This window comes from Sarcophilus harrisii, chromosome 2 (assembly GCF_902635505.1).
Source record: "Sarcophilus harrisii chromosome 2, mSarHar1.11, whole genome shotgun sequence".
Classification (NCBI taxonomy): domain Eukaryota; kingdom Metazoa; phylum Chordata; class Mammalia; order Dasyuromorphia; family Dasyuridae; genus Sarcophilus; species Sarcophilus harrisii.
In genome coordinates, this window is record NC_045427.1 from 129,819,301 (window position 1) to 129,844,530 (window position 25,230).

The 25,230-nt window shown below is 32.5% G+C and overlaps 1 protein-coding gene across 7 annotated transcripts in view; it reads right to left on the minus strand.

Moving 5' to 3' along the window:
• Nucleotides 1-25,230, minus strand: part of RNF170 (ring finger protein 170) — a 55,411-nt gene that overhangs the window by 15,627 nt on the left and 14,554 nt on the right. For 4 of the 7 annotated variants that reach the window (XM_031950790.1, XM_031950789.1, XM_012539994.3 and 1 more), the window contains exons 2-4: nucleotides 23,045-23,185; nucleotides 12,548-12,623; nucleotides 10,261-10,372 (exon numbers count right to left, since the gene is read on the minus strand). In XM_031950790.1, the coding sequence (XP_031806650.1) occupies nucleotides 10,261-10,372; nucleotides 12,548-12,623; nucleotides 23,045-23,178 (322 nt within the window). In that variant the 5' untranslated portion in view covers nucleotides 23,179-23,185. Of the gene's footprint in view, nucleotides 1-10,260; nucleotides 10,373-12,547; nucleotides 12,624-23,044; nucleotides 23,186-25,230 lie in introns of those variants that run through there. The other 3 variants (XM_031950792.1, XM_031950794.1, XM_031950793.1) reach the window with 3 other exon arrangements.

Sequence of the window (25,230 nt, forward strand, 5' to 3'; positions counted from 1 at the left end):
AGGAGCTCAGAAAGGCCAGTCCCCTTATTTTACAGATAAAGTAAGTTATATGTAGAAAGTGACTTCTGAGGGTTACACAGTAAATAAGTATGTGATGCAAAATCTGAACTAGTCACTGTCTCTATGCAAAAGAGATAAAGCAATTTGAGCTATTCCTAGGATCAAGGAAGTCAAGAATTCAAATTTTTAATCCAGGATTAAAACTCAAAGAACTATTAAAGGAGAAGACTAATCCCTTAACATCCAATGGCCTCATTCAACATCTCCTTCCCCTCACTCCCAGTCTCAGCCCAAACAGCAAATGCCATTCCATGAGCTAGTAATAGAATTCAACTCTACTCCTCTGATCCTTCCCCTTTCCTTTCAGTGCAATAGAGACACAAGGCTAAAATTTTCTCAGACTTCAGTAGCAGTAACAGTAATGTTATAATTGAGTTTGGCCTGAAAAGTGGGAAACAGACAGAATGAGAGTAAGACGTGTAACTGTAGTACACTAAGCCTGAGGGAGCTCTGCATCTAGTAGGGGCCAGTTCTGTCCTTCTCATAAATTACATGGGGCAGCCCTAGTCTGGTGAATTGTGATTTATCCAAAGTACAAGGAGGCTAAGACTCTGGAGAACTAGCCTTTAGGGAAACTATAATCAATAGGGAGTCAGAAAGTGAGCAAAAAGAGGGGAAAGAGGGAGGGGAAAAGACTGAAATTACTAGAAACTGAGGGAGGAAGAGAATATAACTAAAGATCAAGAGGATAAATGGATAAACTGACAGGGAAGATTAGTATTAATAGAAGAGAGAAATATGGCCTCCAAGAAAAAGAGTTCAAACACTTACGAGTAAGTATTATAAGGCAAAGGAAAATGAATCAATACCTAATGAGGCATTCCTAAGGAGAATGGAACCACAGTAGGATGTTGCCAACTGTTTTTATAAGAGAAATAAGAATCATGAAAATAAAATTTATAGTCTATACAGTAGAAATAATTGGCAGAATAGGAAAATTTGAACCCATAGTGGAAAGTCTGGCCAAAAAAATGAAAGAAAACTAATTAGTAATGGAAATACATGAAAGTGAAGGATGATCTGGAAGAAGAATCAAAAAGCAGTAACATTAAAAGAACGTATACGCTCCAAACAAAAAATATCATCCTCAAAGATAGATTGTATTAAGAAAATTCAATGATTATAGGGCTCCCAGAACATAAGTCAAATCATAAAGCCACAATGCAAAATATAATACATGAAAACTGTCTAGAAACTCTGAACATGGAAGACAAAATGCCAATCAAAAGAACCTAATGATCCCCTGTAGGAAAAACCAAAAAGAAAAAATTCTTCTATTGAAAACTTCAAATGACAACAAAATATTCAGAAAATAACCAGGAAGAATACCTTAAAATATCAAGGAAAGAAAATGCAAATTACAAAAGGGAATAGAACATGTTCTGAAAAATGAGGGAGCTCAAGATGCAATCTAAGATGTCTTACCTTGCAAATCTGAGTCTACCCATAAATGAAAAGAAAGATAACTATTCAATAAAAAAGTAGCATTCAAAACATTCCTAGAAAAAAAAAACTGAAGAAATTATTTGCAACTCAAAACAACCCAAAAAAGCAACCAAAAGCAACAAAGTAGAAATAGAGGCATAGGAAGATTTCTACACATAGAACAATATTCTATCACTCTAGAAACTGGTATTTCTAAGTGTAAGAGAGAAAACAGAATAAAAAGGGGTTAAGGAATAAGTCTACAAGGCAATAAAAATTTGTTTTAGAAGAAGGAAACTAAAATAGGTACCTCAAAACTTTAATTCCATGAAGAATACAGATATTAAATAACAAAACATGATATAAAAATGATAACATAAATACATAAATTAGAATGAATTATTTTTAAAAAGGAGTTAGTGGAAGGAACCTTAGGGGTCTCCTACTCCCATCCCCTCATTTTACAGATGAGGAAACTGAAACCCAGAGAGATTAATCAATTTAGTGATGGTCACACAGACAAAATATAGCAGAGCCAGGTTTCAAATTCAGGTTCTTTTATATCAAATGTTGCATTCTGTACAACCTCCCTCCCTCCCCCCCTCCCTTTTTACAAGAAGCCTTTCCTGTTTTTCCTTACTTCTAATTCCTTCCCTCTGAAACTAGCTTGAATTGATCCTGTAACCATTTTGTTTGTACATAGTTATTTGCATGTTGTTTTTCTTCCTCCTTTAGACTAAAAATTCATTAAGAGTTCCTAGCACATAGTAAGCATTTAAGAAATACTTGTTTTTATATGTATGTACATTTTTTAAAGATATTTTTATTACATCTTATTTTTTCCTAGTTGCATGTAAAAAAAAATTTTGACATTCTTTTTTTTTTAAATTTGAACTCCAAATTCCCTTCCTTTCCTCCTGCTTCTTGAGAAGGTAAGCAATTATATATATATATAATATCACCTATGTTGTGAAAGAAAACACACCTCCCCCCCAAAAAAACAAGAAAAATAATAAAAGTTTAAAAAAATATTCTTCAATCTGCATTCAGACTCTATTAGTTCTTTCTTGGAGGTGGATAGCATTTTTCACCCAAAGCCCTTTAGAATTATCTTGGATCACCACATTGCTAAAAATAGCTAAGTCATTCAGAGTTAATCATTATACAATATCACTACCATTTGTATAATATTCACTTTACTTTGCATCGGTTTGTAGAAGTCTTTTCTCAAAGCATCCTAGAGTATTCCATCAAAATCATATACCACAACTTATCCAACCATTCCTCAATTGATAAGCATCCCCTCAATTTCCAACAATTTCCAATTCTGTCACCACAAAAAGAGCTGCTGTCAATATTTTTTGTTCATAAGGTCCTTTTCAACTTTTTAAAAAAATTTGTTTGGGATGCAGGCCTAATACTGGTATTGCTGGATCAAAGGGTAAGTACAGTTTGATAGCACTTTGGGCATATTTCCAAATTGCTCTCCAGAATGATTGAATCAATTCACAACTCTCCCAATAATGCATTAATGTCCCAGTTTTTCCACATCCCCCTCCAAAACTGTCATTTCCTTTTTTTGTTATATTAGCCAATTTGATAAGTGTGAGGTGCAATAAATACTTATTGATTTGATTTAATTAGAGATCTTAATCTATGGGATAGTATCTATCCTTTTTCAAAACTTTCAAAACTTTTCAAAACTTTGCTCTCCCCAAATCCAGGGTATATGTCAAACTATTTTTGACTTTCTTTTCCTATATCACAAACTTCAAAAAAGAATGGTAATTTCTCCCCATGGTTTTGAATCCAGCAACCAGTTTCTCCATAAAAGTTAGAATCAGGTCCAGGATACAATTTCCCCAATTTCTTTTCCTTGATAAAACTAGCATTGAGATAAATCAAACATTTATTAATCTTTAGATCTTTATTTATTAATTTTTGAGGCTAGGGGATGATTTGAATTCAGGAGTTCATAGTTCTACTAGGGCTAAAGCCACAGGCAGGGGTTTATATTAAGTCTGGCACCAATATGGGTAGCTCTTGGAACCAGAGACCACCATAATAAATTTATTAATTTATTAATCTTTGCTGTAGGTCAAGAGAAAGTTCTTGCACATATCTGAGTTTACTTAAATTCTTCTTGGGATCTCTTTTCTAAACTCCTCATCTATCTCTTCTTTCTGTACATAATAATAGGTTATTACATAGTAATAGGCTCTATCCTCCAGAAGCTTACATTTTATGAGGATGGGATTTAAACAAATATAAGTATTCAAAGCATTTTTGTCAATTACAATCTCTCCCCCCCCCAAAAAAAAGAGAAAAAAACCTGTTGATTTTTCTCCAGTATGTGCACAAAATCAAGATATTTAAAAATAGAAGTCCAGGGAGGAGAATTTCTGGGTCCCCACAAATATTAAGAGCTTAATGTTTATCTCATATGAGAACCCATGTGTGACACAGATTTTAAAGATACTGTTTAAACCTCTCTCCCTAACAGAATGGGTCTCTAAAAGGGGGTTGCTATATCTCCCCTCAGGCTGATGGGATGAGGAGGAGTATTTCTTTTTTATTTAAAAAATTTTTTTTTTATAATGATGAATGTTGGAAGGGAAAAGATGATAAATGCTGGAGGGAATGTGGGAAAACTGGGACACTAAGGCATTGTTGGGAGTTAAGAAATGATCTAACCATTCTGGAAGAACAATCTGGAACTATGCCCAAAGAGCTATACAACTGTGCTTATCCTTTAATCCAGCACTGTCTTTACTGGCAAAAGAAATCATAAAAGAGGGAAAAGGACCCACATGGGCAAAAATGTTTGTAAGCCCTTTTTGTAGTGGCAAGGAACTGGAAATTAAGTGGATGCTCATCATTTGGGGAATAGTTGCATAAGTTATGGTATATGAATATAATGTAATATTATTGTTCTATAAGAAATGATGAGCAGGCTGATTTCAAAAAAGCCTAGAAAGACTTACATGAACTGCTGCAAAGTGAAATGAGCAGAACCAAGAGAACATTGTACACGACAAGAAGATTATGTAATGATCAACAGTGATAGACTTGGCTCTTTTCAACAATGAGGTAATTCAAGGCAGTTTCAATAGACTTGGGGTATAAAATGCCATCTGCATCCAGAGGGAGAGACTGAATGTGGGTCAAAACATAGCATTTCCACCTTTTTTTTTTTTTTTGCTATTGTTTATTTGCTTATTTTTTTTCCCCTTTCTTGTGTTTTTTTTTCCTTTTGATATGATTTTTTTTTTTTTGCACAGCATGATAAATATGGAAATATGTTTAGAAGAATTGCACATATTTATCCTATATTGGATTGCTTGTTGTCTTGGGATGGTGGAATAAAGGAGGAGAGGCAGAAAAATTTGGAATACAAAGTTTTGCAAAGGTGAATGTTGAAAACTGCCTTTGCATCTATTTAGAAAAATAAAATACTGTTAAAAAATAAGTTTTTTTTTTTCAATCAGCAAATCTGCCTTTTCTCCCTTCCATCTCACCCTGCCCCCCCCACAGCAAACTGAAAACAAACAAAAAAATGCCGTACAAATGTGTATATATGTAAATATTTGTGTCTTTTTTAATATTACATATATATAATATATCAATTCTATCTCTCACTTTAAGTGGGCACTTCACTCAGGCTAGAAATGTAGTACTTATTTATAGGCCCTGATGCTACTTCTGATGAACATGGAAGTTTTGACCTGTTCCATTTTTGACCTGGGCCAGTTTGTCTCTCCCCAGGCACAATGGTGGTCTCTGGTTCCAGGAGCTACCCATATTGGTGCCAGACTTAATATAAACCCTTGACTGTAGCTTTAGCTGTGGTGGAACTATGAACTCCTGAATTCAAGTCATCCACTAGCCTCAGTTTTCTCAGTAGCAGGAATTATAAGCATATACCATCCCTACTTGGCTAGAGAAAAGTTTCATTTGAACAATGGGTTTGAAAGCTAAATCATTATGCTAGGGTTCAAGAGATCCTAAAATCTGAGTATCTGATTCTCCTGAATTGGGTAACATGGTTTTTGACTGTTAACTGAATTCTGTGCTTGATATTGTTTGAACCCAGATTGCTTTATATATTATTATTTTTTAATCTAACATGTAATTCATCTAATTATTAGAAGTTCTAAAAGAAAGAAAAAAAATACTGACTGCTCTCAGTTTTGTAAATTCATTAAGACATTTTGACTCATTATTATTCTTAGATAATTTGGCAAGATTTACTTATAAAATTCAGATTACACATTTTATTCTTTTTTCCCTTAAAAAAAATTTGAGTTTTTAATAAAGGTATCTTTAAGGTTTTTTTTTTAACCCCCAATATCTTACCCCTTTTGTTTCATTTCATTGCATTAGACTTAAATTATATGCACAAAGAGTTCTTATCCACTTAGAAAACTCCTATTGTGGGAATTTCTTCTACTACCACAGATCCCAATCAGCCATGACTTAGTAGGTAAGTCCTAAGAAATGGTCTAATGTTATATATAGCTTAACTCATCTGTCCCAAGTCACATGAAGTACTAAGTAGAAAAGGCAGAATCAGAACTCAAGTCTTTCTGTCTCCAAGCCTTAGTGTCCTTTGCTGCCACTACATAATTGAATGATAATCTAAGAATTTATCTTCCTCTTTGATATCACATAAACATTTAGAGAGATATAATAGATACCATCTAAAATAAAATCTGTATCACTTTTTACTTCAAATACTGTAACAATATAGCCATATGGTAGCAATATTTTGTATAAATGAAATCTGCTGCTTTTATTCTCCTCATCCACTTAATCTTAATTCTGAATATTATCTTTAAAAGAGATTTATCACATAAATTTTGCTCATTTTGAAATATTTATTTGCATGGCTAGCATAGATCAATCACAATAAATTAATCAATAAGCATATGGTTGCTACAAATTAGATGATATATGATAAACTAAAAGTCTAAATTAATGTTATGGTTGCATAAGTAAAGAGGAAATAGAAGTGAAAGATATTGGAGGTAAACCTGACAAAATGTGACAACTGATTGGATATGTAGGGTGAGGAAGAATGAAAAGGTGAGGATGACATAGAGGTTGTAAATCTGAGCGACTAGAGAGATGTTAGTGTCTTCAACAAAAATAGAAAGGTCTGTAAAAATGGTAGTTTTAAGGGTGAAGGTAAGTTTTGTTTTGGACAAGTTGATTTTAACTTACTTATGGGCCAGTCAGCTTGATATGTCCAAAAAACAGTTAGCAATGTATTATGGAATTTAGAAAAAGGATTACGGCTAGAAATAAAAATCTAATGTTCAATTCTACGTATTACAATTTAGAAAGGAAAGGGATAAGCTGAAAAACAACCAGAGAAAGGCAGCAAGAGAGTCAAAAAAGGATTATTTGAAGGAATTTAGAATGTTTAGCCTATAAAATATAAGGGCATGGATTATTTATTTTTGTTTCTACATTTTTAGCAATACAATGCCTGATGACTTTTTATGTGCTTAGTAAATGCTTGCTGAATTGAAGTAAGAAGAGAAGATTCTTGAGAGACAAGATAGTTATCTTCAAGTATTTGAAGTAGCTTTGTTTGGCCCTGAGGACAGAACCAACTCGGTAGAATCTGCAAAAAAGATGATTTTAGGCTTGATTTCAGGAAAAATTTCTTAACAATTAGAGCTACCCACAAGTAGAATCATAAGTAATAGATTCCTTCTCATTGGAAGTCTTCAAGCAAACACTGAATGGTTACTTATCAGACATATTGTAAGATAGGGACTCTTCCATTAAGGATTGGAGAAAATGGCCTCTGAAGTTCTTCCTAACTTTGGAAAACACATGCATAGGAACTGATCTGAGCAAAGAAAAATGTAAAAGGGTTAATGTAGAATGTTGGACTCGAGAATAAGGATGGGGATTCAGATCCTAAGATCATTAAATTTGTAAGAGATCATTTTATATGTGAACTACCCAATTTAGAGCTGGGTTTCAAATCAAAGTCTCCTGATTCTACAGCGAATCCTTCTTTCCATCAAGGCACATTAACGCTACAAAGTTAGCCGATTGAAAGGCAATTAAAACTAAACCATCCTTTTCCCTCTGGTATAAACATACCTTAATATTTTAACCCTCCTTACCGAACAAGGATGTTATATGAAATATTTCTACTAAAATTCTGAGGGCAACCTAAAAGCAAGAAGTATATACAAACAAGCATTTATTATTATCATTAACATATGATTGATTTAGTGTAATTGTCTGAAATAATACCTTAGCTTTACTTAGGGATTTTCCAAAGAGTTTAATGAGCTTTGATATATTCATCCTCACATTTCTGTGCTATAGTTGGGAACAAGATAGTCTCATATTCCAAGGTTATGGAAATAATTTCATAGAAAACCTATTGGGTTGGTGATCAAACATTAATCAATTTCAGATATCTATCAGATTAGTTCTGACATAAAATATCTTTCTGTATTTCAACTTTTCTTGTTCAAAAAATAGAAAGGGCCTTCATTAATATGTTAAGTATAAAATAAAACTCTTTAGATGCTGAGGGGTAGGTGTTAATTAAATGCATTATTAGAGAATTAGTTATTTTTACAATCTGGTTAACAGTGATTAATTCAAGATATGTGAGCTTAAAATTACTATAATTCCTTAAATATTTTACTTATTTTATTTTCTATATTTGATCTTATAACTTTCACATTTAGTAATTATGCTGTAAAAGCAATCATTTTTCAGAAACACCTTTCTTACTAAAAGATGCCAAATCAATAATTATTTCTTACGTGGTTTCTATGTGCAAAGAACTTTGTTAAATGCTGAGGATACAAAGAAAGGCAAAAATCAGTCCCTGCTTACCAGGAGCTCAAAGTAAACAACAATGTATAAAATGAACACAAACACAAATAAAATAAAAATGGAAGTATTAACAGAGAGATGGTTCTAATAGGGGAGGGAGAATGGCAAAAGCTTCTTGCAGAAAGTGGAATTTTAGTTGGAATTTAAAAAGAAGTTAGGAAAGCCAAGGAAGCTATAAGGAAAAGGTGATGGGGGAGAGAATTCTAGGGGAGATGGCTAGTGAAACTGTACCATCAGGAGACTAAAGATGTTTTGTACAAGAACAAAAAGGCCAGTTCATTGAAAGGTAGAATAGATGGAGAAAGATAAGGTAGAAGACTGGAAACCTAGGAAGGGCTCTAAAAGACAAAAAGATTATACTGTATTTAATCCCAGAAGTGACAGGAAGCCCTGAAGTTTGCTGAACTGGGGTGAAGTAACATGTCAAATCTGGGATTTTGGAAGATTTGACAGCTGAATGGAAAATAGACTGAAAGTGGGAGAGACTGAGACAGGGAAAACTAACTAGCAGTTGTGTGTCTAGAGTCTAGCTATGAGAAAATGAGACCTACACAAGAGTGGTAGTGATAAGGTTTAGGTTCCCTTTTAGGGAACCAAATGATGAGGTCTTGATTTAGGGAACTAAAATGAGATTAAGGTTCCTGGTAGTCAGGGAGTTAAATGATAAGGTCTAGTGGCAAGTTCGGGGTTCAGGGAACCAAATGGAGAGGTTTAACTCCCTTGCTCCCCCTTGGGATCCTGTGCAAGGGTAGGGAGTTTTAGGGACTCTCTTCTGGCGGCGCAGAGATTCTCTGTAAAGGAATTTATAGACCCGAATTGATAAAACCTAACTTGATAAAACCTAAATTGATAAAAAAAGTTTATTATAGGGAAAGTTAGAAATCCTGTCAGAGAGGCGTTAGGAAAATAGGTGAAGGTAAAGAGAGGATAGCACTGGAAAAGAATATTCCAGTGGACAGAGGCCCTTGGCATAGCAAACATGGCATAGCTAGCATGTTTAGAACCTCTGCAAAGAGAGGACTTTAGTTTGGTTCTTTTATAAGCCTTGGCTACAGGCTGGGGGTTGCTCTTGTCGGGACTGGGTACAGCTTGAGTTGAATTGAATAGAGGATCTTCATTTGAATAGGGTTGGAATTCTTTAGCTCAGGACTCAACCAGCCCCACTTAGGTTGTAAACCACTTTATCTGATTCCTTGGGGTGGTCTCTCACTAAGGCAGGGTTGAAGGAGATTTTCTCCTTCAAGGATTTTTAGAGTTTTGGGATCCCTTCAATATGGCAGAAAAAAAAAAAAAGACATGTTGGAGGGGATATGAGAAAATTAAGACACTAAGGTACTTGGCAAAATGCACTCATTGTTTTTCAGTTCTGCCCTCTGGGCCCAAATACAAGAAATTTAATCCCTCTTCCTTATAACAGCTTATTAAACTATGACTACAATAAACAGCGATTAAATATGAAAAAGAAAAAAAATGTTGAGATTACAATTGGTTCTCCAGAAAAATATGTACAAAAAACACACTTTTAAATTTAATCTGCATTACTAAGATTTTCATCACTTTCTTAAATCTTGAATAGAGCTCTGCAAACAATGGGCCAAATCTAACCAGCTGCCAGTTTTTGTACAACTTATGGATATAAATGATTTTTGCATTTTTAAATATAATGACCATATTTGGCTAAGTGGCTATAGTTTGATGACATCTACTCAGGACAATCATTTAAACAGATAATCAGTCAACTATAAAATAATCAACCAATAAAACAAGATATTGTGTTTTAGCTTATTTCCATGTACAAATTGGTCACAATGAAAATTTAAATTAGCTTCCTCTACACTGCTCAAACTGGTTCTAGGACACCCTAAATATCTTTTCCTAACAATGATTATACTTGTTGCTCACCACAAAAAAGATGTCCACAGTTTGTTTCAATAGGAAGAGAAGCTTGATGTAAACAAATCGGACAGGACATATCAGTGTAGAACTGCTGCCGAACAACAGCAGGTGCATCCTGCTGGAAAAAAAAAATCACACTATTATAATTCTCCATATTTTTTATTTAATGTTACTTATATTTATTCAGAAGCACTTAAATCACAACTTCTTGGGCATAAAACTTTTGTTTATGTAGCTTTGCAAATACAGATCTGATAAAACTCCCAAACTATGTTCTCTCCACTTTTTAAAAGCCCAGGTTTTCAAAGAATAGGAGATTGTCTAATCAATGTTGTACAAAAATCCCCACTACAATATAACCCAATATTCTCTGTTTAAAGATTTCTAATGAGGGGAAACCTACTACTCCTGGAGGTGACTATTTTGGTTGCTCTCCTCTCAATGGCAACCTCTTCTACCTTTCCCTTTTAAAAAATCTTAAAATAGAAAAATGACTTTTTTTTTTCTATTTCTATTTTTTTTTAACTCACCTAAAATAAATCTTTAATCTCCTTGGGTATGCAATTATTTGTAAGGATACTCTAGCACTAATGGAAGGAAGCTATAAATTTCAGTTATATCCTTAAATTTAAAAGTTCTACCATATCCTTTTCACAAGTACTGAATGTCTAGTACATTAAATTATATAGTTATGTCAAAGTAAAAATGTCCAATATTGAGTCATTTTTAGAATTAGAATAGCAAAGATTAAAAAAAGTTTTTTAGCATTAGGAATTTAAATATAATTTTTCCTTCACATACTAAAAATAAGAATTTTTCATCTGATTTATAACTCTAATACCATATTTATGTAGGATCTATGATATGAACAAATGCAGGAAAATCAATACCCAAGAGACATCCAACTCTTATGGATAAGGCTAATTGTGTACGATATCTAGAATAAGGCTAACAATGAAAATATTTGCCATTAAGAACTAAGGATCTCCATCAATTCAAAAATTTAACTGTAAATATAAATATATACTAGTCAATCAGGTTGAAGCAGAATTGAACTTATATATCTAGTAAATCATTAAAGTAAAGTACCAAAACATTCTCTAGCTTAGACTATGGGTGGAATGGGAGGCAGATGAGCAGAGGACACTGTTTCTCACTCTATGTCTTATTTATTACCTGAATGACTTTGGCCAAATGACTAAACCTCTTCTTAGCCATAAAAGGAAGGTACTGTATTCAAGGACCTCTTGAAGTCTCTCAGAGTTGTAAACTAATGACCCAATGAACTAGTATTTCATTAGACTCAAATTCCTATACAAAGTGATGGTTGCAGCACCTTTGCCATTGTAATCATCTAAAGTAAAATACTATTCAATTTTGGGGAAAATTGTGGAAGAAGGGACAAAATACTGACACCATATACCTCATCATGACAAACATGGTCATTTTGCCTTCTTTTACTGATTCTTCCCCAAGACAGAATTATTTGACCAGGCATAGCTAGCCAAAAGCCCTAAATCCCACCTTCCAAACCTGCCCTGAAACAAGTTTAGTAATTATAGAAAGACAAGATAACAATCCCAGGAGGTCCTACTTGACCTGGAAGTTTTCTGGATGGCTATATCTCTTACAATCTATTTCAGAAGTCTAAGGCCATAGAGATCTTCTCTGGACTAACTCCAGTGATTCCCAGACCAAATCATCCCTAGGGATGATCTGCCAAGGGCCATTTGGATATATGTAACATCATTTGTGAGCCATAGAGAATAAATAACTTATAGAACTCAAGAAGAGGGAGATTGTTGTGCCTAGTGTTCTGTTCATCGTTGCATATGGTTGTCTTAGCAAATGACTGTACTGGACATTTTCTACTCCTGACATACAAGGTCTTGTAACTGAATATGGCACACTATGTATTCTTTCCTTATCAATCCAATGCTAAACATGTAATGACAATATCAAGGGTTGAATACTTAAAATTGAATTCTACTACATTTAAAGACACATTAGAAAGTAATTATTTTATTTCACTTAACTAAATATCATGAAAGGTAATAAAAGTCTTGACATATGAATGAATTAAAAAGGAACCATTTGCTTACTCTTGAAATCTATATTCTAAAACAAGCTTTGATATATGATTTCTTTAAAGTCAAAAGAAGTCTAACTTTTACAGGTAAATTGTTAGTTTAGTCACAGACTCCTTTGAGTTTGCAACAGCAGTAACATTTATACATTCATTCATTCATTCATCAGCTTGTTACCTTCCCTTGTACAGTTGGACATTTATTACCTGATCTGTCTGAAGTTGTTCCCGAAGCACCCGTACTAGCTCTTGGTTATCAGGGTGAATGTTCTGTTCTGCATTTCTGTTGATAGGAACATAAAACTTCTATTAATATTAATTATGGTTGCAAGAATCAGTTTTTCCATACTGAGATTTAATCTAAGAACCATGATGAAACTGTAAAAACATATAGAATCATATTTGATTTCAACATAATTCTAGGTTTCCTCAGGATAAAATTTGAATTATAAAAATTTATATATTGTTATGTACTTAAACACTTTTTCATGTCCAATCTAACTGTTCTTCAGGTTTTCACCAATAGATAAAAGAGAAATATTAAATTACATATTCCAGAAGAAGGAAAATAACAATGGACCATTACTATAATTACATTAACAAAAACGAAAAAAATTAAAGATAAGTAATTACTGGTTTGAAGCCAGAGAAAGAAAATCTGGGAGGCTTCACTTAGCTTTTTGATTAATTTCACAAGATCAGGATCAATTTCCTAAAATTAAATGTGGTTAGTAAAAATCCAAACAATATTACTGTTGCTTCAAGAAAAAGGTACCTTTCACCATAGTTAAGTCTATATATAATAGTGATCAAAACACAAATTCAGTATTCTAACTGAAACAAAGACATTTCAATTTTAGAAAAGGGAACTATGACAAAATGTTGGTATTTGTTTGAAAAATAAAAAACAGTCATAAAGTGAATACCTTACAGAAATTCTAGAGGCCATTTAACAATATTTTATTATAAATTCAAGATAAATATGATTTTAAAACACTTTCTCTTTTACACCTTTGATTTTCTACTTAAATATTTTTAAAACCTGTCTGCAATTGCAGCTTTGTTTCCCTTACCTCACACTAACTTCTGAAATCTGTAGTTTGGCTTCTCACTTTATAATTCAACTGAAAATGCTCTCTCCAAAGTTACCAATGATCTCTTTATTGACAAATCTAATGGTCTCTTCTTAATCCTCCTTCCTCATAACCCCTATAGTTTTTAATGTTGTCAGTCACACTCTAGGTTTTTATGACACTGCTGTCTCCCTGTTTTCCTTCTGTTTCTTCCCAGTTTTCTTTGTTGGTTCTTCAACCAAATCCTTACTATTAACTATAGGAATCTATCCCAGGCCACCTTCTGTCATCCCTCTTTACTAATTGTCTTGGTATTTTCATCAATTGTCAAGTATTTAACTATCATCTCTAGGCATTCTCAGATTTGTCCAGCCCTAACTTCTCTCCTAATTCTAGTTTCTCATACACTCATTCTCATCTCAATTTAGATGTCCTGCAGGTATCTTTAATTCAGCATCCTCAAAACTGATCATCTTCTCCTCTCCCCCATTCCTATTCCTCTTCCTAACTTTCCTATTACTGAGGAGGGAATTATCATGTTCCCAATCATCCAAACTGATACCCTATCTAGCTGTCATTCTCAATTCCTCCCTCTCTTTCCCAACATATATAATAGTTGCTGATTTATTAATTCTACCTTTGTAAAATCTCTTGTATATGCCCCCCACTTCTCCCCACCCCCCCATCTCACCATCATTCTGGTACAACATTCACAATCTCATTCCTAGAGCATTCCAAGTAACTAGCTGATGGGTTTCCTTGCCTCAAGTCTCTAATCCCCTTAACCCTACTCCCACCTCAGTTGCTGTCCCACCTCTACTAGCTCCGAATTGCCCCTAGGGCCAAGAACGTGTATTATTTGTCTTTGAGAGCCCTCAAAACCAGCTCCTTGCTGCCTTTCTAGTCTCATACCTCACCCCTTTCTCTCCCAAACATATCCTCTATAATCTGGCCTCCTTGCTTCTTTATACTATGTTCTTCATACTAAATACTTTATCTTTAGAGTGGAAACTCACTCTATTTGTCTCTCTGCCCCCTTCAAATCTTAGTGTAAGTCCCACCTTCTGCAAGATGCCTTTTCTGATTTCTTAATTCTAAATGTCTTCCTTATGTAGATAAGTTAGTAATAAAGATACAAAATTGTACATATATACCTGACTTAAATAAGCTAGTAAGTCTAGGAATAAGGCTAGTGCTGGATTAATTTATGAATGTTATAGATTATAAATTAGTGACAAAGATACAAAATTGAACTCAAGTACCTATTTTCCTTAAACCCTTGCTCTACATTTTTTAAAATAGCTTTTTATTTACAAGATATATGCATGGGTAATTTTTCAGCATTGATCCTTGCAAAACCTTCTGTTCCAACTTTTCTCCTCCATTCCCCACCTCCTCCCCCAGATAGACCAATACATGTTAAATATGTTAAAGTATATATTAAATACAATATATGTATACATATCCATACAGTTATTTTGCTGCACAAGAAGAATTGGACTTTGAAATAAGGTAAAATTAACCTGAGAAGGAAATAAAAAATGGATGCGGATAAAAACAGAGGGATTGGAAATACTATGTGGTAGTTCACACTCATTTCCCAGAGTTCTTTCACTAGATGTAGTTGTCTCTATTCATTATTGAACAAATGGAACTGATTTGGTTCATCTCATTGTTGAACTGATATAGTATTGTTGTTGAAGTATATACTGATCTCCTGGTCCTGCTCATTTCACTCAGCATCAATTCATGTATGTCTCTCCAGGACTTGCTGAAATCTTCCTGCTGGTCATTTCCTACAGAACAATAATATTCCATAGCATTCATATACCACAATTTATCCAGCCATTCTCCAATTGATGGGCATCCATTCAATTTCCAATTTCTAGCCACTACAAAAAGGGCTGCCACAAACATTTTTGTACATACAGGTCCCTTTCCTTTCTTTAAGATGTCTTTGGGATATAAGCCCAATAGTAACACTGCTGGATCAAAGGGTATACACAGTTTGATAACTTTTTGTGCACAGTTCCAAATTGCTCTCCAGAATGGCTGGATGTATTCACAATTCCACCAACAATGTATCAGTGTCCCAGTTTTTCCCACATTCCCCCCAACATTCAGCATTATCTTTTCCTGTCATCCTAGACAATCTGAGAGGAGTGTAGTGCATTTCTCTGATTAATAATGACTTGGAGCATCTTTTCATATGGCTAGAAATAATTCTGAAAATTGTCTATTCATATCCTTTGACTGTTTATCAATTGAAGAATGGCTTGATTTCTTATAGAATTAATTTTCTATTTATTTTGGAAATGAGGCCTTTATCAGAACCTTTGACTGTAAAAATGTTTTCCAAGTTTATTATTTCCCTTCTAATCTTGTCTGCATTAGTTTTGTTTGTACAAAAGCTTTTTAATTTGATATAATCAAAATTTTCTATTTTATGATCAATAATGATCTCTAGTTCTTCTTTGGTCACAAATTCTTTCCTCTTCCACAGGTCTGAGAGGTAAACTATCTTATGTTCTTCTGATTTATTTATGATCTCATTCTTTATGCCTAGATCATGAACCCATTTTGACCTTATCTTGGTGTATGGTGTTAAGTGTGAGTCAATACCTAGTTTCTGCCATATTAATTTCCAGTTTTCCCAGCAGTTTTTGTCAAACAGTGAATTCTTATCCCAAAAGTTGGGGTTTTTGGATTTGTCAAACACTAGTTCATTAAAGTTATTGACTGTTTTGTCCTGTGAACCTAACCTATTCTACTGATCAACTAGTCTGTTTCTTAGCCAATACCAAATGGTTTTGGTGACTGCTGCTTTATGATGTAGTTTTAGATCTGGTACAGCTAGGCTGTCCTCATTTGATTTTTCTTTGTTCCCGTGAAAGTCTTGATCTTTTGTTCTTCCAGATGAATTTTGTTGTTATTTTCTTAAATAGTTTTTTGGGAGTCTGATTGGTATAGCACTAAATATTAGTTTAGGTAGTATTATCATCTTTATTATATTTGCTCGGCCTATCCAAGAGAACTTAATATTTTTCCAATTGGTTAGAGCTGACTTGATTTGTGTGGGAAGTGTTTTATAGTTTTGCTCATATAGTTTCTGACTTTTCCTTGGCAGATAGATTCCCAAATACTTTATACTATTGGCAGTTACTTTAAATGGAATTTCTCCTTGTATCTCTAACTGTTGGATTTTGTTAGTGATATATAAGAATGATGATGTGGGTTTATTTTGTATCCTACAACTTTGCTAAAGTTATGGATTATTTCTAATAGCTTTTTAGTAGATTCTCTGGGGTTCTCTAACTATACCATCATATCATCTGAAAAGAGTGATAATTTAGTTTCCTCATTATCTACTTTAATCTCTTTCTTGACTCTTATTGCCGAAGCTAGCATTTCTAATACAATATTGAATAGTAATGGTGATAGTGGGCAACCTTTTTTTACTCCTGATCTTATTGGGAATGGTTCTAATTTATCCCCATTATATATGATGCTTACAGATGGTTTTAAATAGATGCTACTATTTTAAGGAAAAATCTATTTATTCCTATACTTAAGAGTATAGGAATACTCAATTTGTTTTTAATAGGAATGGATATTGGATTTTATCAAATGCTTTTTCTGCATCTACTGAGATGATCATAGGTTTTTTGTTAATTTGGTTATTGAAATAGTCAATTATGCTAATAGTTTTCCTAATTTTGAACCAGCCCTGCATTCTTGGTATAAATCTACTTGGTCATGGTGTATTATCCTGGGAATGATTTTCTGTAATCTTTTTGCCAATATTTTATTTAAGATTTTAGTATTAATATTCATTAGGGAGATTAGTCTATAATTTTCTTTCTCTCTTTTCAACCTACCTGGTTTAGGTATCAGTACCATGTCTGTGTCATAAAAGGAATTTGGTAGGAGTCCTTCATTCCCTGTTTTTATATAACATAGTTTATATAACATTGGAGTTAATTGTTCTTTAAAATGTTTGATAGAATTCACATGCAAATCCATCTGGTCCTAGGGATTTGCTCTATTATCTTTTTAAACAATGTTTGGTAAAACTGCTTAAGGATTATCTCTTTTAACAAATTCTTTTTTAAGCATATACTTATTCTTAATTCATATGAATTATATCTGTAGCAAGTCTACCATGAGGATTAAAGTGGCATTGCCAATGTACTGCAACTACCTTATATAAGCTAATTTATCTAAATTGCAAGCAAAATGTGTATTAGGAAAATAAGAAACTTATAAGTCCTAGACTTGCAAACTTGAACATATGAAAGAACAATAAATGTCTTGATGGAGCATAGGTCACAATTACATTTAGGACTTTACCCTTCTTATATTTTGCTTTATTTTTCAGTCCATCATTCCAGACTGTTGAGATATTTTTGAGTCTTGATTCTTCATTCTAAAATCTTAGCTATTCATCACAGTTTTAACCATCTTTCAAGTTTAAAAATAACATCTATTCTATCTTCAAGTAACAGATAAAAATAGTGATGACAAAGTCAACAGGAAGAGTTGGTAGCTCATGATGACAGACTTGCTACCTGGCTAATATCAAATCCTTCATTGATACTCTTATGGATTATGATTGTTTAAACAGTTATGAATTCACCTAAAATTACTATCATACAGCTCACATTTCTCCCTCTTATATCTATCTATATAAGAATATGAGGAGGCAGACACTCATCTTCAGCATCTATCTAATCTACTAGTCTAGATGTCATATAAAAAAAGAAAATAATGTTTTCTTTGGAGTTTTTTGGTTAATTAAAAAATGTATTTGTATTCATTTAGTCATTAAACAATTTTAAATGACTCCTGTTGGTAGGTATAAGAGCAGATATGGAGTTATATGATTTTGATAAGATTCTATTCTCTAATGTTACTTAATTTTTCTTATTTAATTAAAATTTATTATTTAAAAAAACTAGCAAATAATGTGAAAAATAAAATTATATATAAGACCAAACTAAGGATGGAGAGCTATATTGTGTGTATATATAACTTTTAATAAAATAGTTCATCTGCACCTGTTCTGCCCTTCTGATCTTTTTCTTATCTTACATTTTTCCATTGTTGTTTTAAAATATAGTCTAAATGTTGTGATAGAAATTCTCTCATCAGAGAGAGAATTATGGAGACTGAATATAGACCAAAGCACAGTGTTTTCACCCTTTTTTGTTGTTTGTTTACTTGGTATTTTTTTTTTTTCCTTTCTTGTGTTTTTTCCCCTTTTTGGTCTGTTTTTTCTTTCTTTTTTTTTTTGCACGGCATGACAAATATGGAAATATGTTTAGAAGAATTGTACATGTTCAATCTATATCAGATTCAATCTATATCAGGGAGAAAATTGGAAACAAGATTTTGCAAAGGTGAATGTTGAAAACTATCTTTGCATATATTGGAAAAATAAAATACTATTAAAAATATATAGCCTAATTGCCTATATGGTTCTCATTTTGTTTTCCTTGCTCATCATTTCATGGCTTCTTATATTTCTTTGTTTTCAATTTTGGTCCCAGTTCTCTGTCCACTAGCAGTATCTGTTCAAGGTATGCATACTAATTTGCCTCCTTTATGGGTTGTCCATCCAACATGATAATGTATGTTATCATTAAAGCTTTTTTATTTACAAAGCATATGCATGGGTAATTTTTCCAACACTGACCCTTGCAAAACCTTTTGTTCCAACTTTTCCCCTCCTTTCCCCCACCCCCTTCCCTATCTGGCAGGTAATCCAATACATATAAAATGTATTGAAATACATGTTAGAGCCAATATATGTATACATATTTATACAGTTATCTTGTTGCACAAGAAAAATCGGATCAAGAAGGAAGAAAAAGAAAAACTGAGGAAGAAAACAAAATGCAAGCAAATAACAACAGAAAGAGTGAGAATGCTATGTTGTATTCCACACTTGGTGCCCATAGTCCTCTCTCTGGGTGTATATTATCATGATTTCAAAAACATTCTTCATCTATTTGGTTTAGATAGTTAAGCTGAATTCTCAAGTGATTATGGATCACATTTCGGAGGCACAGTAATGTCCCAACATTCAATATAATAGCATATCATCTATAAACACAATCTCCGAAGGTTCTCACTAGTTACAGTGAATGACTTTTCCATTTGCTTGGAGTTGGACATCTTCCAGGAAGGTGGCAAAAGTCCTTTCCCAAGAATCAGTTTTATTCACTGATGATGTTAATAGTAAGAAAATTTAAGTTATCTCTGCTGTTGTTTATATTCCAAAGAACTCTCATATGATTTTTTTACATATGCACAGGAAATATCTTGTCTGGCAACTTGTGTCAACCCATAGTGAATGGACATTATTATTCCTATAAATTTCTATCAGATTCTTATGGATTTTGGATATGTCACATTTTTAGCAGCTATATTTACCATAAAGATTTTCCAAAATTTGTTTCTCTTTTGATTTTATATTCAATTATTTTTTGTGTATTCTATTCTATTCTTCTATTATAAGTTTTTCATTTCTTTAATGAAATGGAAATTTTCTTCTTCTCCCCAACTACAATAAAGATTATCCTTTCCCATAATGTATAATAGATAGTGTGACACATAACCACTGAGAGGATAGTTAGATACTGCATTTAAGTCCTAGCCCCAACTCTTATTTACTATGACCAAGGGCCAGTCACTTAGTATTTCTGATATTCACTGTATTAACTTGCACAATTAGGACAATAATGCTTGCATTACCTTTGTGGGAAAATTGAGGAAAGTACTCTGTAAAACTTAAAAGCAGTATACAAATGTTATTTTTTAAGTATTTTAATATCTTGGGCTTATTTAATATTAATTTTGATTAATTGTATACCACTGATCTAATTTTTCTTCTTATGAATAACTAATTTTGATAATAGTTTATGGTATAAGGTGAGATTTGAAAGGGGACTTCATCAATTTTACTTTTTTCTTGGTATTTCCTTTTTAATGTTTTTGTTTACTCTTCCATATAAATGTTATTATTCTTTTATTTAATTCTAAGAAGTGGTCAATTGGTGTTTTGATTCTATATTATTGAATCTTCAAATTAATTTGAGAACTGGTATTTTTAGTATCGTGTCTCATATGAATAACGTATATGGGATATCCTATTAACTAAATGCATTTTTATTTGCCAGAATTTTACACTGTTTTCATAAAACTGACTTTTATTTTGGTAGGTTAATGTCCACTTTGGGTAGATGAGATGGATCTATGATTTCTTCTATATAGGAAACTCTCAGAACAATAATTCCCTCAAAATTCATTGTCTGGGGCCATGAGAATTTAAGTGACTTGCTTATGTCCAACACAATTTATATCAAATAGTGGATATATTGGAACCTTACTATACATGACATTTCTCTTTTTATCAGCTTTCTGATATGCAGATGAAACCACAAAAATCATCTTATTTTTCTCTATCTTCCTAACATTATTACCTTCAACTTTTTTTAAATTAACAATTTTATCATCTATAAATGGAGATATTTTGTTGTTCTTACTAATATTCATCTTTTTTTTTTTAATCTTGCTACTATAAATAAATTAAATATATTACTGAAAACAGAGGATAGTTCTATTTCATACCAGGTTAGTGAGAATGGCTCCAATATTTTCCTACTGCATAAATATCAGGACATGGCTTCAAGTAAGTACTTAAAAATATATATATATATAACATATTACAGTAATATATATTAATACTACATTATCCTATAGTAATAATACTATATTACTACTAAGATATATTAACACTATATATACTGTATCCATAGTATAACACTATACTAATATAATGCAATATTACACTAGTTATACACTATGTTTTATGTACAGTGTTACATAGTAACACTTATTGATATATACAATATAACATTAAAGATGATACTAATTAAAATATTAGCAACATGACTGTTATATATATATTCTATATTTAGTATATATTTAAATATATAAATTAAATATGTAAATATTTTAAAATATATATCTTTTTTTCTGAGGCAATTGGGGTTAAGTGACTTGCTCAGGGTCATACAGGCAGGAAGTGTTAAGTGTCTGAGGTCAGATTTGAACTCAGACTTCAGAGCTGGTGCTCTATCCACTATACCAACTACCTGCCCCAAAATATATACCATATTAAGGAGGAAAGCACTCCTGAGTTTTTAAAGTGCTATTAGAAAAAATTTATATTGTACAGCTCCTTTTTTGTGATGGTAAAGAATTGGAAACTGAGAGGATGACTGCTCATTGAGCAATGGCTGAACAAATTATAATATATGAATATGTCATCGTGCTCTAAGAAATGATGAAGGGTATGGTTTCAGAAAAACCTGGAAAGACCTGTGTTAATCATTGAAGTGAACATACCTAGGAGAACAATTTATACAGTAACAGTAATATTGTAAAAATGATCAATTATGAAAGATTTAGTAACTCTGATCAATACAATGACCCAACCACAATTCCAAAGGAATCATGATGAAACATGCTTTCCACATCCAGATAAAGAGCTGATGGACTCGGTACAGGTTAAAGCATAATCCTTCCTTCCTACCTTCCTTCCTTTCAGTGAAAGGTTAGTTCAAAAATTTGATTTGCACATGCATACACATTTTTAAAGGGTTTTGTTTTTCCTATTTTCTCAATGGATGGGAGGAAGGAGAAGTGGGATGGAGAATTTTTTTTAAGTATGCAGTATTTTACCAAATGTTTTTCTCTCTTAATATAACTATTTTTAAAAAATAATTTTTATTGATGACTATACTTTTTCTCCCAATAATAAATTACCTTTACATTCACAATATAGATTCTAGTGGAAATAATGAACATTTTGGATATAATTTATTGACATTTTATTTAACTATAAACATGAAACCATAAATCTGTACCAAAAAATTAATTACATTGGCCATTAGTTTTCACATTCTGCATTACATCAGGTCTAGAAATATAAATTATTGCTATATAGGAAAAGTTAAGTAAAATTCCATCTTTCCTTGAAAACATTTAATATAATACAGATATTACTTCTTTGATGACATTAGGGAATTCATTTGTGAAACAATTTGATTCAAGTACTATTTGACTTCTTTAGGAATCTGTTCTCCAATGAAGGTATTTCAATAATGTTTATACATTAGGTGATGTGGCATGGGGGATAAAACATGGGGGAGGAGGAAGAAAAGTCTGAGTTCAAATCCTATTTCTGATACTTAGTAGCTATCTGATCCTAGGCAAGTCCTTCTATATAAACTATCTAAGATTTATATTTAGTTACTGCCCAGATTTACTCATTATTTTTGGAAGTTGTGAAAAAATTTTATTTTATTAAAGAATAATCATAGCCTTGGACATTGACCTTTCATTTAAAATAAGGTTCACCTTATTAAATATTAAAATAAGGTTTCAAATTATGCATTAAACAACCCTTAAGAAAAATATGCAGCAATATCCAGTATGTGAACAAAGATATGTCATTATTTTTTTACTTGAATTTTACATTTGATATTAAACATTACCAGAAGTAACAAACTTAAATGGCCCTTGAAAATATGTATTATTCAATCCTCCTGACCATTAGTCTCACCTTAAAAGAATATATATCAGTGTAGCAATGAAAGCGAAACTGATCACAACTGCCACAAGGACTTGGTCACTTACTCCTTCTATAATTGAATCATCCAGTTTCAGACTCTGAATTCCAGATTGATGTTTGTCCATTCCAGTTCTAAATATTAAAAAAAGAAAAGTAATAGATCAAGGAATGATCTAAATCTGAAATGAGTTAATTTTAAAAAATACATCAGAAAGGCAACTGAATTTTACTGTTTTTTTTTATGTAGCAACAAATATAATTTATAACTTTAAAAAAACAGTATTTTAATATTAAATCCTTCCTGAATTCCTTAGAATTGGCCAAAATTATCTTGTTATCACATTCACTTCTACAGAATTTAAGAAATTTATATTTTATTTTTGTTCCTAACAATCAGAAAGGAGGGGTTAGTTTTGCTTGTTATCTCAAATAAATGAAGAAACAAATACTTGGAAGTTGGTTCTAAATCACAACCATTTCTCCTTTATATATGAAATAATAGCTCTTAGCAGAAAAGGTTTGTTCAATCACCCTTGCCCATAGTAGGAGTCACAATGTGACAAGCAAGGCCATTGGATTTTGAGTAAAACAGCCTCTTGTGAGTAGGAGCTAAGGATTAAGCAACACATCGATCTATCCATCTTCTTTCTTTTCCTCCCTTCATCTCTTCTTTCCTTCCTTCCTTGATATATTGGGGTTCATGTACTAGATTTTCTTCTTTCTTTTAAAAAATATATTTAATTAAAACTTAAATGCAAAAAAAATGAAATAACAAAATATAGAAAAAGAAAAAATTGTCGAGCCCAGCAGAATGTAAAGGAAGATTCAAAATGTTACATTTCCATTTCAAGAAAGCATATATAAGACATTGTTTTCATAACTGTCCATCTTTTCTTTGCTTCCTAGTAGGTTTTCTTTTGTTTTTCTGCTGTTTTTCATCTCCTTTCTCGTCCCTCTCTCCCAAGCAAGCTACAATTATACATACACATACATATAAAGATATACTCACACATATTACATACATACAAATACATCTAAAAAGATTTAATTAATATAGTTGATATATAATGTAGATTTCTATCCTGATTGGGTCTTTTTTTTTTAAGTGAAGAAATCGAAATTAAATGACTTGCCCAGAGTCACATAATTAGGAAGTGTTAAGTGTCTAAGGCTGGATTTTAACTCAGATCCTCCTAGCTTCAGGGCTGGTACTCTATCCATTGTGCCATCTAGCTGCCCTGATTAAATCTTTTTTAAGATTGATTTTGTATGAAATAAGTGTTTACTATCCCTACTTTTTTACTCATCATTGCTATTGTGTTTGTGTACACCTCATTTTCTACTCCTGTTAATTCTTAATTCGTCTACTTCATCTCTACTTATTAACTTGCCTTGCTATCACCTAACTTCCCAGAAAGTATGTCCCACACCCTCAACCCCACCTGAAGGAATCCTCCTTTATTTTCTTCTCTGATTCTCCCCTCACTCTTTATCCCATTATTTTTAATCTACATACTTTAACCCTGTTGATCTGTGAACCCCACTTTATCCTATCTCATCCTTTTCCTCCTTCTTTATCCCTTTTCCATTTTTTCCATCCCTTTTTCCCTTTTCCATTAATCTACATACCCTTCCCCCACTACCTTCACATCCTTCTACAAACAAATCCTTCCTTATTCTATTCCCTCCCCTCCCCCCCCTTAATTTCTTTGTAGATTTTGGAGAATTTACCCTTCTGGTTGTATATGTACATTATTCCCTCTTTAACCCATTCCCAAAGTGTACAGGATTTCAGAACTACCAGCCCTCCTCCCCTATCTAATTCCTCTGTATCTTTCTTGCTTTTTAGAGTCACATCATACTCACTTCTAATGCAGTCTTTCTTTAGCCTTCCCAATTACTGACAACCTTAGATATATGGTTTACTTTTCCATGTATAAAATAGTTTTTCCTTAATAAGTCCTTTGAAACTAATCTTTGATGTTGGCTCTTATATGTTAAATTTTCTATTGAGTTCATGTTTCTTTGAAAAAAAAATCCTAAAAATCTGACTTCATTGGATATTCATTTCTTTTTTCATGCAATATTCTTATTGGATGCTGAATATGATACTTTTGGCTACAACCCATTTTTTTTTTTTTTTGATTGTCGATATATAGTACTCCAGGACCTGTGGT